At 44.7% G+C, this 14,948-nt stretch overlaps 1 protein-coding gene across 17 annotated transcripts in view; it reads right to left on the bottom strand.

The window, feature by feature from the left end:
* Positions 1-4,515: 4,515 nt before the first annotated feature.
* The window catches only part of LOC146549786 (triple functional domain protein), an 80,682-nt gene continuing 70,249 nt past the window's right edge, over positions 4,516-14,948 (bottom strand). For 9 of the 17 annotated variants that reach the window (XM_085263319.1, XM_085263322.1, XM_085263328.1 and 6 more), the window contains 17 exons: positions 14,831-14,900; positions 14,646-14,735; positions 14,471-14,563; positions 14,272-14,322; positions 14,079-14,156; positions 13,799-13,990; positions 10,083-10,263; positions 9,712-9,969; positions 9,152-9,618; positions 8,144-8,391; positions 7,774-8,021; positions 7,317-7,479; positions 7,056-7,177; positions 6,892-6,970; positions 6,599-6,799; positions 6,363-6,501; positions 4,516-6,221 (listed from right to left, as the gene is read on the bottom strand). In XM_085263319.1, coding sequence (XP_085119445.1) covers positions 5,670-6,221; positions 6,363-6,501; positions 6,599-6,799; positions 6,892-6,970; positions 7,056-7,177; positions 7,317-7,479; positions 7,774-8,021; positions 8,144-8,391; positions 9,152-9,618; positions 9,712-9,969; positions 10,083-10,263; positions 13,799-13,990; positions 14,079-14,156; positions 14,272-14,322; positions 14,471-14,563; positions 14,646-14,735; positions 14,831-14,900 — 3,232 coding nt within the window. In that variant the 3' untranslated portion in view covers positions 4,516-5,669. Of the gene's footprint in view, positions 6,222-6,362; positions 6,502-6,598; positions 6,800-6,891; positions 6,971-7,055; positions 7,178-7,316; positions 7,480-7,773; positions 8,025-8,143; positions 8,392-9,151; positions 9,619-9,711; positions 9,970-10,082; positions 10,264-13,798; positions 13,991-14,078; positions 14,157-14,271; positions 14,323-14,470; positions 14,564-14,645; positions 14,736-14,830; positions 14,901-14,948 lie in introns of all 17 variants that reach the window. The other 8 variants (XM_085263331.1, XM_085263325.1, XM_085263329.1 and 5 more) reach the window with 4 other exon arrangements.

Genomic DNA, 14,948 nt, shown 5'->3' with positions numbered 1-14,948 from the left:
AACCCACATTTGTGCACATCTGGAGAAGAAATAATAATTTCACGGTATTACAGCAGCAAAAAATATTCACTAACCCAGGATTAGAAAATTATAAATGCTGCTTGCTTCAACCCTGCAGTAACAGGTTTTATTATATACTAATTAACCAGAGCTACATTCAGCTGCTCCCTTATTTCCCAAGAGGTCACCACAGCAAAATGATCCAAATGTCTGATTTGGCACAGATTTTACACCGGATGCTCTTCATGAGACAGACTTCCCAACAATCAGGGCTTGTGAACTAGCTAATGACCCTCTGAGGGTGGGTTTTGTGTATCCTCACAGTACCAAACCAGGAAACTTTCACGTATAATGCAGATGTTTTAACCACAATACCAGAAAGCCACATTTGACAAAAAGATTAAATAAATACAATAAAATATTTAAAAAAAAAGATTAATAACGGCTCTGCTATACCTAAAAAATTGTCTTTAGAAGGCATTTTCTACAGAAGCTTTTTGGACATTCTGGATGGTTTAAATGAATGAATTTGGGCAAATGTTATAGGATATTTGACCTATCGCTCTGTTCATAAGGTGAAATGTAGATATGTGTACACAGAATATCTGTTTCCCACCCAAAACAACTTTTAAGTCGTCAATATCTGTGAGGTTTGTAAAGCAGCCGCTCGTCAATATAAGAGAAGAGCCACTTGGGGGCGGTACAGACCAGGTATTTGACTAGAACCCTGCAAAGGCCGCTTCCATAGCTGTTAAAGGGTAACATTTTTCAGTTGTTCTTTAAAGAAACTTCACTACTTTGTAGCGGATAGTCAAACAAGCTTAGCTTGCTTTACTACCTGTGGCAGAGATCACAGCCAGGCCAACAGGGGAGACCGGGGATAGTTGTGACATTTTTGACATTTCTGTAAATTAGAGCTCTTTTAAGGTAGTGGATTCAAAATGTAATGCAAAGTATTTACATGTCTCGGCTATTACATAGTGCAGCTATTTTCTCTGCAGCACAATTACCCATTGCATGGTATGGTCTCAAACACAAAGAGTGAAATGTTACAATTAACCCCATAGTCTGGGTTAGTTGACAGTACTGACAAAACATTAACATGTAATCTTTTTTATTCAACACATGAATGCACTTACATCCATTTATGTAGCTGTGTGTGTGTGTGTGTGTGTGTGTGACAGAATGCAGAAATCTAGCTTTTGAACATATTCCAACCCCCCAAAAAAGACAAGTTATGGAATTTTCTGCAACTGAATATTTCATTAATTTTGGTTGGTCTTCCTTGAGTTTGGCCTCATTGGCTCAGTGGGCATTATAACCTACAACTCTTGCACCAACTTTTGAACATAACAATGAAGCTGAAAAAATGTAGTTGTTCACCAGCATCGCAATTCCATTACTTTTTATCATGGCTTACCTTGGTGTGGTTTGCAAAGTGCTTCAGAAAGATGAGGAAATCTGTTTCTTGCACCCATCCTGATTTATTTCCACTACCAGTACTTCCTACTGGTCCATCTCTGACACAGTGGTCTGCATAATGTATGTGTGGGAACACAAACAGTGGAGGAATTGTGTTGCCAATGGCATTAACCGCATATACAAAAGCGACCAGTGAACCTCTCTCTGCTGATGTCGTTGCCCCAACTTGTTTAATATAAGTTAAAGTAATAGTGTGGTAAGTTGTAACATCTGCATTATTGTTACAACTGACCCAGACTCCTATAGCCATGAACTCGCTAACATTACAGCCAACGGCTAAAACATTAGCACTAAAGACCTACACAGAATATATCCCCATAGACATACAAATAACATAATTTAAATTTGATGAGTTTAACTGCAAAGCAGATAATGCTATTAAACATTGAAATAAAGTAGAAAAACTTACTTTTTGGCATACAAATTACTTTTTTTCGTGTTAAATTGTCTGTGTTTGACAAAATGTGCTGATTTTTCACATGTGATAGCAGAACTGAGTTGGGCATGCACAGGATGAGTCGCATCATTTGAAACTTAGCCCTGATTGGAGAAACTGGAAGTAACTGACCCACGTTACAACTATCCCCGGTCTCCCCTACTGATCTTTGTAAATGTTTCGTGGTAACTCAGATGCTAAATGGCTGCTAATCTAATCTAACTACACACACACACACACACACACACACACACACAATATAAAATGTTGATGTAAAATGATGTAATCGACTGATTACGCATATCGGACAATATTAAAAGAATCCTGTGGAGTTTTCTTCATTCATTTACTTACCATAACATGCCGTTCAGTACAGATACATGTCCTCACCTGTAAGCAACAACCAGTGGCTCCACAGCACTACTAGTTGTGGGAGTCTTTAAAATTGTTATTCAAGTATTAGGAGACATAACAGCTGACAAATTATGAGTGTTATGGTGAAGAAACAGCAGATATGCAGTGTGCAGATAAGTGTCTGTACCATAGACCACATATAAAAGATGGATGCAGCCAACTGTGACATTTCTTCATCTTGTGGCCTGATATATAAACAGTGGACACACAGAACAACCTTTGCTTTCCCCGTGTTTTTCATCTAATATATATTATTCATATAAATTTATTTATAAAATACTGATGAAGTACGTACAGTTTAACAGACAACGAGCTGAAGTGCAAAATATGCTTAAAAAAGTAAAGAATGTTCACTGAAACCAGTCTTTACCTTTCACGCTGTAGTTTTTAATATTTATTTTAATTTGTTCTTGCTTTTCTCCCATTGCTGGTGAACTGTTTCACCTCACTCGTCAACAACTCAGCATGTGAGCGACACACAGCGTCGTCCACGTCAAGCAGAGTGCAGCAGGGATTTCTGAGGATTGCACTGGTTGAAAACCTGTCTTCTGCAGGCAAATACATGCACAAACGAACATGACTGCCCTGCTGTGAATGAAGCGTGAGGCATTCCCAAGCCAGCTGAGGGACATCTTCTTTCTCCTGGTCTGGGATGCCTGAAACACTTCAACTGCCTCCCATCGATGTGGAGGAAACTTTGGGTTTAAGCATAGTCATTTCATAATAACACCGTGTAGGAACAGTTAAAATATGAAACCATGGACTGAGACCATAATTGTATCATGTGCATTTTTAATTGCATCCCCTTTTAATTTTCTTTGCAAATGCATCAGTCTCCCCCTGCTGGTCACTAGGATTAATGCCACTTTAAAGCACATGTGCACTGGCTTTTAAATCCTGAAAGTTCTGTTTATCTTTCATATAGAGCTCAAACGGTATGAGTTTCCAATGCAGAACAAATCAAGAAAAGAAAAAGTCCCAATGAAGAGTTTTGAAAGTGTTAAGTATTTGTAGGTATTTTAGGCAAGTGTGAGCGTCAGTTTGTTACCAGTCCTGTAAATGATGACGTCAGCCTACGTCACTAAACTCGAACACGGAATTGTACAAAATCAAACCATCTGACCTGTACAGAGAAAAAAAAAAAGAGAAAGAAAGTGGTGAGCAGATGATGGGAAAATGAACAAAGTCTTGAAAATGTTGCAACCCGATCTAAACAAAACTTGCTTTAATGTTTATTTCAGCGTTTAAAGACCCTCCGCCCCACTCCCCCCACAAGAAAATAAATAACTAAACAAACAAACAATAAAAACAAACACAAAAGAACGTAAATGTCAGACGGGGCCTGTGTGTTCATGAAGTTTAATTTTCAAATGAGTGATGGCAAAATGACACTATTTACAGGAGAGAATATGTATGATTTGTACAAAGAAATATACATGCAAACATAATAATAATAAAAAAAAAAACAATTTATGAAACAAAAACGGGAAAACAAAAACACAACAAAGTGACAAAAACAGAAAAATCAACAAAAAAACCCCCAAACTGAGGTATCCAGTCCAGTCTTCTTGTTTTAAAATGGCCTGTGTGTACACCTTTTGAAGTAAATTAAAAAAGGTTAAGAGGGGGCTGATTTGATCATAACCCCTTACTGGACTTATCTGTGCTATTGTTACCATAGTAATCTTGTGTGGTTACTGGTTAGGTGTTTTTTTGTTGTTGTTGTTTTTTTTGTTTTGTTTTTTTTAAATGGAAGAAATATTTTGGCAACATGTATCTGTACATAAAGTGAAAACAACACTTTGTAAGTAAAATCTTGCATTCAGCTCCCATCCAAGAGTACATTTCAGTCCTTTAATCTCCCACCTTTTTAATAAAGGTATAAAGAGAGTAAACTAAAAGTGTTCCTCTGACATTTACTCGTGTAAACAATCTTTTAACATGGTCATGGATGGCCTAACGCAAGTGAAACGTAATCACAATAAAACCATTTCTTTATTAAGTACTATAAAGCTAGAGCAACTTTGGTGTACCAATACTACAGAGGCATACAGTACAAAAAAAAGTGTTAAATTAGTTTTGATCAAAACGTGATGATTGTAGGTCGTGACCTCTGACGCGGCCTGGCCCCGGAGCGGTCGTTAACACTCGGCGATCGAATGAACACAAACTACCAGCAGTGCTTGCAGTACCAAGTACATGCTTTTCTCTAGATTTATTACAGATACAACAGATGTTTTCATAAATAGTTGCATAAAATGTTAAAGCCGCAACATTGCACATGATAATCAAACATAACATACAATGAGTGCATTTACAGTAAATTCATCTTCCGCCGCCTCCACATTCAGCGCTGCCACCGAGGGCTCCAACAGTCTCGAGTCCACTGCGAACGTGAGGGGGAAGAAGGCCGAAGTCTCTATACAAGGTAAGGCTTAAACATGTCATATCTGCGCAACACAGGAAAAGACAAAAGAAAAAAGAAAAAAAAAGACGCACGTCTATTGTTTCTTCTCGGGTTGGACAGTGCAGCATTTGTTACTCACGACACGGTCATCATGGTGTTCTCAGATTAGATTAGGGTACATTAATGTAAGCGCAGCCATCGAGAAGCTCTGATGTATAAATGTCTCAGCTGATGAGCTCTGTCGCGGTTTCCGCCTGTCTGCAGTGTCCAGAGTAGCACACGAATCTTCAACTTATGAGCGTTTTCTACAATGTGTTTGTTTTTTTCCTCCTTGGAATCAGAGACACTACTGTGCCTTTCTATACACTGTTTCTATAAGAAAGGGTTGCTTCTCAAAAGTATGCCAGTTACTGTTTAAGGGTAAAAGACAAAAACACACCGTCTGTTCCTGGAGGGCGATTTGCTCTCTGTGGCGAGCTCCGTTGGCATCGGTTTCTCCTGAAGGAGCTGCGCCCGTGTGGTGGCGTTGAGGCTCGATCGATTGGCTCTTCTGATCAGCTTCAACTCGCGCAGAGGAAAATAACTTACTTCATAATAGTTTTTTTTAAAACTGTTTTTGTTCACTTAACTACAAAAAGACGAAACCAGCAAGCAGCAGTAGACGAGGGCATCCATTCATTTATGATTGGTGAGAACTCCGTTCTCTTGGGCTCTGATTGGCTGAAGACCTCAGCAGGTCTCAAATAAACAACCTAAAAGGATAACAGGATTTTATTTAGTGAAAAATCTGTGAAAGAGGATGAGATCAGCTTTCATTTTTTTCTCCTTCTTTTTACATCGAGACCATAAAGAGTCTCTTCAACCTCAGTGCTGGACCCCAAACTGAGCAGCGTCTCCTGCTGTGGTCGGAGCACTGAGGCTGAGAGCTGCTCAAACCCGAGGCTGAAGGCGACCGTGAATGAAGCTCCTGACCCCTCCGATGGGCCGGGCATCGGTCTGATGTTTTCTCCTGTCAATGAAAGAAATGAGGCGGGAGGTGTCCAAGCAGCCCTCTGCCCGGCCGTCGCCTTGGCCAGCCTGCAGCCACGGCTCCTGGAGGCAGAGGCCGGCCGGGGGCCTTCTGCCCGGGTCGGTCTTCAGAAGCAGGCAGACGAAGTCCCGGGCCGCCTGGCTGACGCCCTGGAAGTAATCCCTGGGGAAGCTGAAGTCCAGCCTGCAGATGTTCAGGCAGGTCTCCTCTGCGCTCTCGTCAAGAAAGGGGGAGGCGCCGCTCAGCAGCACGTAGGTGACCACGCCCAGACTCCACAGGTCAGAGGTCAGCGACACGGGCTCTCCGAGGACCAGCTCTGGGGAGGCGAACTCAGGGCTGCCCAGCAGAGGGTGAACATAGTGGGCACTGTTGAGCTGCACGGCATCACCGAAGTCTGTGAGCTTGACTATTGGCTGGCCGCTGGCGGTGTGGGACACCAGCAGGTTCTCAGGCTGTAACGAGAGCAAAGATTAGCCTCATGGATTCTCATTCATTCATCATCATGGTTTGTACATGACCGCACTGCATCCACATGTCAGTCAACCTTTTTATGGCTTCAATGTTTGGAGGAAAATGAAAAAGTGAGGACTCACTTTTATGTCCAAGTGTGCTATTCTGCAGTTGTGTAAGTAGTGTAAAGCTTCTAAAACGTTCCTCAAGTAGCAGGCCACCTTCTCCTCAGTCAGATTCCCCCAGCTCACGATGTAGTCCAGCAGACGGCCTTGGTCGGCCCTGAAACCCAAAGCAAAACATCAGGTCGGAGGTATGACGTGACAGAGCTGTGTGTGTGTGTATGTAGGGTTTAACTCCGCCTTTGCTGTTTACTCACATCTCCAGGACTAACGCGTAGCTGCTGGGAGTTTCGTAGGTGTCAATCAGGGTGACTATGTGCGGGTGCTGGAGTCTCTGGAGCAGATTGAGCTCCTGGGTCACTCTGTCTCTCCTCATCAGCTTCTTGTTGACGTGTTTCACAGCCACCGCGCGTTTGGTGCCCCGGTGGTCGCAGCGCTTGACGACAGAGAAACGACCCCTGACGAGAAGACGACACAGTCGGTCCGTTTACTTTATCGTTTTTTGTTGCCGTAGCTTTTATATTCTGAATTCTCACAGCGTGTCTGTTACCTTCCCAGTTCAACCACCTCAGTGTAGTGAGACTCAAAGTTATCCTTCCAGCTCACTCGGACCCCGTCAGTGGACACGGCTGAGACACATGAAAGCAGGAGGTGGTTCAATAAAATCTGCAGTGACACTCATCGCATACGTTTCACGTCTGTCTCTACGCTCACCCAACACTCTGAGGCTAGCTGATGATGTCACACTGCCCAGCTCGTTGGTGGCAACACACGTGTAAACGCCATCGTCCTCAGAGGCTACGCCGATTATCCGCAGAGTCGCTTCACCCGTATCACTGAAACAAACACACACTCCTTTATTCATCTATTCCATCATAACAGGGTGAGTGTAGCTGAGTGGGGCGGCAGGTTCACTCTCGAGTTAGTGTGTTCAACAAAGCTGATGCGAGGAGTAAAACCTGCTCGGCTATTTACCTGTAGGCGATGCTGAAGTGTCCGTTGTTAGTGAGGTTGCTCTGGTTGGGCCCTTTCCAGCTGACTGTAGCCCGGGGTCGCCCACAAACCTTACACCTTAGGGTGACGCTCTCTCCGTTGTCACATGTCACATCACTCAGAGGTACAAGGAACTCTGGGGGAACTGAAAGGAAAGAAGAGATTTGTTGTTGTCATTGTTTGACAGACAGGCTCCAAATCTGTGTAATGCCACATTGAGCCAATGAGAATGCAGGTTATGGAAAATCTGCAGGGAGCAAGTGAGCATCACATGTCCCGCCTCCAGCAGCACCCTCTACCCCACACCTAGCCTAAAGCCAACTGATATTTGCAGTGCAGTGAGAATGCATCTGATACAGACAAGCTCCTGCAGTGTGCTGCAGTGACAAAGAGAAACCTGGAACGATGTTGAGGGATCGGGTCTGGAGCTCAAACTCACCATCATAGATGTAGTTTGGGTTTAGAAGCTGGAAAGAAAGATAAACAAATGTCAACAGTCTGTAACTTCGAGGCATCGCTGTAGAGTTTTGAAGTGAAGTGAAACTCACCTTTACAGAAACTTTATTGGCCAGGCCATCTCTGGACTTCCTGTAACCATTTTCCAGCTTTGTCTCCTTCTTTGCCTCCTTCTCCTTTTTCTCAGACTTCTTGCGAATACGCAGGGACGTGTGCCAGGATGAAGACTTCCTGCTAGGAGAACGAAAATGACGGCAGTGAGCTCAGTGTCTTGATAAAAACGGCAGATGAGAATCTCAAGTGCACATATTATGAATTTGAAAATAATCCCCCCCCAATCATCGTGCTCTTACTTGATGGATCCCTCGGGACAGTCGGGGACAATGGTCGACGTGTGTCCCAGCACAAATCCGGGGATCCAGCCCTCGGCGGCGGGGCCCTGCTCGGTGGATGCTCTGAACACCAGAAACATGTTTTGCTGGTTGCTGGCCAAGATCTGGACCACCTCGCCCTGAATGACGCTGATCTCATCCTCCTTCACAGCTGTGTAGTCCTGGGTCACCAACATGGTGGATACGCTACTGCTGCTGCTACTTTCACTCTGCACCACAGGGATGGAAAACGGTAAGGGCAAACTCAGATGGACATGCAGCGATTATGCATTAAACACGGTAACTTTTTCAAATCTAAACATGTGGGGTGACATCTCTAGCGAGTGCCACTTTTGATGAGATAAAGAGAAAAAGAAGTGGAGGCTTTGTAAAAAGAAATTCGAGCGGAAGAAAGACAAAACAGGGAGTTATTAATTTCTTCTCGGAAAAGGCTAACTGGATGAAGAAAGGCAGGAATAAGATGAAGTTTTCCATTTCACTCGTCTTTGCTCTGCAGCTCGACGCAAAGACGAGAGGAGAAACGTTAGGCTGAATGAAAGGATCTCTGAGTACGTTTGCAGGTGAACCGCAAACGTCAGAAGTTAGTTGCAGGAAAAGTACATTTAAGTAACACACCATGAAGACGGCCCAGAAGAAGTCAAGTGTTAGTATAAGCTTTGTTAGAGTTAAGAATCTAGAGACAGCCTTAAAAGATAATCAGTGAAGAGGTGAGCGAGGTCCGCTAGAAAGATTTTGAGCCTGAAAACATGTTGACAGTTGAAGCCTTGTCTAGAGATTGTCCTCAGAAACCGTCTAAAGCTACAGAGGATGATGCTGAAGAGCAGTGGAGGTTGTCAGAGATGCGTAGTAAGGGACAGATTAGTAGCGCTGGCAGCAGGACAGGAGACAACAAGGCAGACGGGACAGACCGACCCCCCCTCTGCCGCTGGGTTAGTCGGATCAGCACTGGGCAGCAGGTAGTGGTCTTACCCCGTTACTCTGGGTGGACTGGATGGACTGCTCGCTGGCCGATGAGCACGTACTCATGCGGTCGGCCTCCTTGCTGTGCGTGGAGTGTCTGTGGGTTTGGCTCTGATTTGAGCTTTGTCGCACCGGAGTCTCTCCCGCCTCACCCGGAAAGGTAAATGAGCCAGGCCGGCTGGCTGGAGAGCCCGGCATTGAGCTCCAGAATCCAGATCCAGACTTTTGGTTTTGGCCTGGGCTGGGAGGGGGAGGGGGGAGAGTGTCCTTGCCAAAGGCGGGAGTGGCCATGGGGGAGGCCATGGGAGACACGGCTCCTGGCCGTGGTTTAGAAGTGGGTGTGGAGGGCAGAGGCCCAACGGTAGCACGTGGGATGGGGGTATAAGCTTGGTCCTCTGTGGTGTGGATAGGGCGCTTGCCCTGCGGGCTGCCCCCCACAGGGAGTAGAGGAGGAGGGACAGGACGAGGGGACAAACCTGGATCACAAGCGAGTAAAACTCAGACTTCAGTCACATCTTTCATTGGGTCAAACAAGTCAAATTTCACAAGGACAGACAGACGTTTCATACCTGACATCTTATTGGAGCCATCCGGGTCGGCCCCGGGGTGGTGACGTAGGGGTTGGGGCAGGCGGGAGGGTTGCGGGATCCTGGACGGCCGACGAGAGCCACCCTGGGGTCCCGAAGGGATGGAGCTACTCTGGGAGCTTCCACCTCCACCTCCGGGGGCTGCACTAGAACCGCTGTTGCCCCCACCTGGAGCTCCGATGCTGGGCGCACTGCTTGCCCCTACATGGTTCCTCTGATACTCTATTGGTGAGGTCAGAGCTGTGATAAGATGCAAGAGACAAGGGTGGCCATGTACACAGCAGTTCTTTTACATCACCTATAAGTCCTCTGTGTGTGTGTCTGTGTGCGTCTGTGTGTGTGTAGCAGCCTACCATTGAGGAAGTTGCGTTGGCTCTCGAGTATTTGGCTGATCTGAAGGGTCCAGACCTCGCGCACCCCTGGATGGGAGGAGTGAAGCACGAAGGACTCCACGGCGCCGTTGGCTGACCGAGAAGTGAGAATGAACTTGCAGGGATCACCTTCCACATTCTCCTCTAAACCCAAACAGCTTATCTGGTGTAAAAAAAGAAAACAGGGAAAACACATCAAACAGAGTCAGCGGCACAGAAATATTGAGATTTAATCATGTCAACCTTTCCTAAATTTGTATTTTTTTATTTCCCATGGGCTCAATTTCCTTACTTTCCTCTGTTATACGCAAAGGCTTAAAGGTTCACTACAGGCAGAAGGAAATGTTTGAGAAATAAAATCAAATGTCATTAAAAGCAGCCCTGAATGAAGGGTTAACGCCAACTGAGCACAGGGCTTTTAAATTAATGTAACTACATGCTCCATCAAGAATGGTATACAGCAGTAGTTCCCAAACTACCGTACGCGTACCCTCGGGGGTACGCAAGTGGCTGTAGGGGGTACTCGTGGGTTGGGGTTGGAGTGGGGATCAAAAGTTTTAAAAGCCGAAATTTGCGCTAATGCAGTTTTTTTTGCCTGTCAAATACATGACTATATACCACCCTCTGGTGTTCAGCAAAAAAATAGCTCTGACAAAATACATGGGCGTGATTTGCCCAAATGACTGACACCTAACAGTTGAAGTTGCCTCCAAGCATTCAGTGCAGCGCGAAAATGGACAAGTGGTTAACAAGAAAAAAAGGCCCTACCACAGAGACACCGGCCACAACAACCAATAAGCTCATATCTGAAGATGCATTTTCCAGTGACCGCACAGGTGATTGTTCAACAACAATGTGTTTGTCAGATTTGGATGCTAGCAGTGCTAGCAGGGATGTATCTGTGGTTACTAGCCAAGTGGCTAGCATAGCTGGAGCCAGCCATGTGGAAAGTGATGAAGTGTCTGATGCGGAGCGTCAAAGTGGGAGAAAGCATGACAGCACGGACTGTAACACAACCTCATCAAAGAAGCGCAAATATGATGACAATTATATTTCGCTGGGGTTTACGTGTATAAATATTGGTGGATTTCCCCGGCCACAGTGTGTTATTTGTGCAAAAGTATTGTCTCAGAACTCAATGAAACCTTCACTTTTGCGCAGACATTTAGAGACAAATCATCCCCATTTGAAAAATAAACCAAGGGAATATTTTGAGCGACAGCTAAAATCACTTTCAACAAGTAAAACCTGCATTCAGGTGCCAGATCTTATGAATAAAAACAGACTACAAGCATCTTACATGGTCAGTTACAGAGTGGCTAAAAACAACAAACCCCACACTATTGTGGAGGACCTCATTCTCCCTGCTGCTTTAGATATGGTAGGGACAATGTTGGGGGAAAAGGCAAAAAAGACGATACAGTCCATTCCATCATCAAACAATACTGTCTTACGGCGCATCAATGCAATGTCAGAAAATGTTTTACAGCAGCTACTTCTGCGCATACGCCACAGTGAATGTTATGCAATACAGCTAGATGAGTCCACGGATGTGGCTGGCCTGGCGCATCTTCTCGTATATGTGCGCTACATTCATGAAGGAACCATCAAGGAGGACATGCTGTTCTGTAAACCGCTGGAACAAAGGACAACTGCCGCAGATATTTTTCAAAAGCTGGACACATTCATGAACACACATGGACTCGTGTGGGACAGATGTGTTGGCATCTGTACTGATGGCGCACGGGCCATGACTGGGAGACACGGAGGTGTGGTTTCGCGTGTGCAAGCAGTCGCGCCAGATGCCTCCTGGGTACACTGCAGCATCCACCGAGAGGCTCTTGCTGCAAAGGGAATACCTGTCCGTTTGAAACATGTTTTGGACACGAGCGTAAAAATGGTTAACTTTGTGAAAGCCAGGCCGCTGAACTCCCGCTTATTTGCTGCGTTGTGCAATGAGATGGGCAGCGAGCATGAGACATTATTACTCCACACAGAGGTTCGCTGGCTATCTAGAGGGAAAATGCTGACCCGTTTCTTTGAGTTGAGGGATGAACTTAAAGTTTTCTTCAGTAACCATCCCTTTGAGCTGTCTGAACATTTGCATGATGAAGAGTACCTTACCTGCCTGGCTTATCTGTGTGATATATTTTCTCGTCTGAACGAGCTCAATCTCGGATTACAAGGCGTTTCTGCAACTATATTCAATGTTCAAGATAAAGTTGAGGCCATGATAAAGAAGTTAAACCTTTGGAAGAACTGCTTGGATACAAACAACACTGAAGTCTTTCCTGTGCTGCATGATTTTCTGTGCTCTAATGATCTCACACTATCTAAAAGTGTAAAGCGCGAATGTAACGTGCACCTTGAGGAGCTGGCGGTGCAGTTACGCCGATACTTCCCAGAGACGGACGGCTCAAATGATTGGATACGTCACCCGTTCACCGCCGTGCCTACTTCGTTATCACCGTCTGACCAGGAGAGCCTAATTGAAATCGCCACAGATGGATCTCTAAAAGTTGAACACGCTCAAAAGAACCTGGCGGATTTCTGGATAGGGCTGCGCACTGAACAGCCCGCGCTGGCTAAGCGCGCTGTCAAGACTCTGATGCCTTTCGCCACCACATACTTATGCGAAAAGGGATTTTCTGCTTTAACAAACATGAAAACAAAATACAGAGCAAGACTTTGTGTGGAAAACGATTTAAGACTCAGCCTTTCCCAAATTGAGCCAAACATTGAAGAGCTGTGTGCCTCTGCTCAAGCACATCCATCACATTAAATAAAGTTCTGTTTAATGAAAGTTCATGGCCTTTATGCTCTCGACAAAAAAGTGAATTCTAATAAATCCTTTGATACACTGCTAGTATTAAGTAGTAAAGTTTGTTATTAAAACTCTGTCATTACTAAAAAATATTGATAAATTCATTTGGTGGTGAGAAATAATCGACTGTGCAGTATTTATCTTTATGCATGCGATATTGCAATGTATTTATAGACACTAATTAAGAGTCGTTCGTAGTAGGGGGTATGCGGCTGAGGGTGACATGTCTCACGGGGTACGTGGCTGGAAAAAGTTTGGGAAGCACTGGTATACAGTATTTTGTCCCAACATCTCGACCCCTCCCTCTCTCACACATGTGAAAAGTGCTCTTGCAGAGTACAGCGAAGTTCAGGATGCGTTTTGAGGCTTAACCAGCACTGTTATTGAAAGCGCGGACACGCCGTCCTCTCACCTCACGCTCACCTGCCTTACAGATTTAAACTACTCATAAGAGATGTTTAACAAAGGCAGCTTGGGACTGCACTACTATTGTGTGTCAAGAGTCCATTGCTAAAATCAGTGCAATGCAGCAACTTAAAAAGAGCAGCGTCTGAGCTTTTGTTACATGAACTTGATGAGGAGCCAGACAGACTGACAGACTAAGCTCTGCTTCAGGTAAATGTCTTTTGCTTTTGAAGCTGAGCCAAACGAAGCCTACGGCCTATTTTTATAGAAAACATGGTTTATTCTTCTGAGAAAGACATTCTTCTGACTTTAAAACTGCTCACTAAAACAAGATTACACAACTAGGAATAATTAAATCAAGTTAACCTGCAAACAACAAGGAGAAATGTTCGTCATTGTTAGCATATTAACAGACATTCTTCAAGTGGGGAAAGTAACAAGTGTACATCCTCCCTCCTTAAATCATTACCTTGATGCTGTTCTTATAGAGGAAGCCTGGCAGAGAGAACCCTTTCTTTTTGTCCAGGGGCTCACTGAAGATGACAAGCTGCTCAAACAGGAAAACCCTCCTCTCCTTCATCCGGCCGAGCAGACCGCCGTCGGGGTCGGACACCATGAATGTGTCCTGCAGCAAAAGGCGGCCCTGAGCCACAATCTTCCCCTGGAGGCAAAGAGAGAGAAATGTTAACGCACGCTTTAAGGAAGATGTTGTATTGCTTGACCGATCACTGAGAAAAATGGCTTCTTACATCAAACCCTTGAAGCCGGCCGACATTCATCATATCGTTACACCTTTTTGGAACAATGCACATGACCTCCACTGCTTTCTGGAAGAGTCAGAAATAAACAAGACTGGTATAATCGCTCAAACTGTTTTGCATAATTTCTTTTTCAAATTTATGTTTTGTGTTTTCTTTTTGGGTTTTTTTATTTGGATCTCACTTCCAAATCCGGAGACTCGAGCCCAGCCTTTTTAGAGTGCTTCAGGAAATCCTAAAATGCACAAACAAACACAAGTAAAATAATAGCTTTGTACATTACGTGTAACAGCGAGGGGCATTTGGATACAGTGCAAAATATAAAGGGTATGTAAGCAGCAGCTGGGGCTCTGGCGCCCTCTACTGCATAGAAACAGCCTAACCTTGAGCAGCAGCTGGTACTTCATGATCCTCTGGACTGGCTTGATGAGCAGGTCTGTGATCTGCAGTCTGTGTCCCAGCCGCTGCTTCAGGTCCTACAAAATCAAATGTGTCTCTTTAACAGCTGCATAATGAGTTACACTTGAACCTAAAGCTGCCAAAATACCAGAGTCTAACCTCAAAGTAGGTGTCGATATACTCGGACACGATGTGCTCTGACTTGGGCTTGTTCTGACAGTACACTACGTACATGTTTAGTCTCCGTTCCTGGATAGATAAAGCACACACACAATTACACTTTGATCAGATGTGTGGAAGCAATTACAAAGAAGGCAGGAGCTGGAAATTCCCTGCAGACCAACCTGTTTGAGAAAGAGTGGTCCCAGTCTGTCAGGGTCCTCCAAACACTTCTCCAACTCCCTGAGGAAGAAACTGAGCGACACAGAAACAGAAGTTACTGAAGCGCCGATTGTGGACAGG

Source organism: Mchenga conophoros, linkage group LG22, assembly GCF_057382185.1.
Source record: "Mchenga conophoros isolate Kocher_MC1m ecotype Shallow Benthic linkage group LG22, M_conophoros_male_GT1.1, whole genome shotgun sequence".
Classification (NCBI taxonomy): Eukaryota; Metazoa; Chordata; class Actinopteri; order Cichliformes; family Cichlidae; genus Mchenga; species Mchenga conophoros.
The sequence above is the reverse complement of the archived record's forward strand: the minus strand, read 5'-3'. Positions and strand labels throughout refer to the sequence as shown.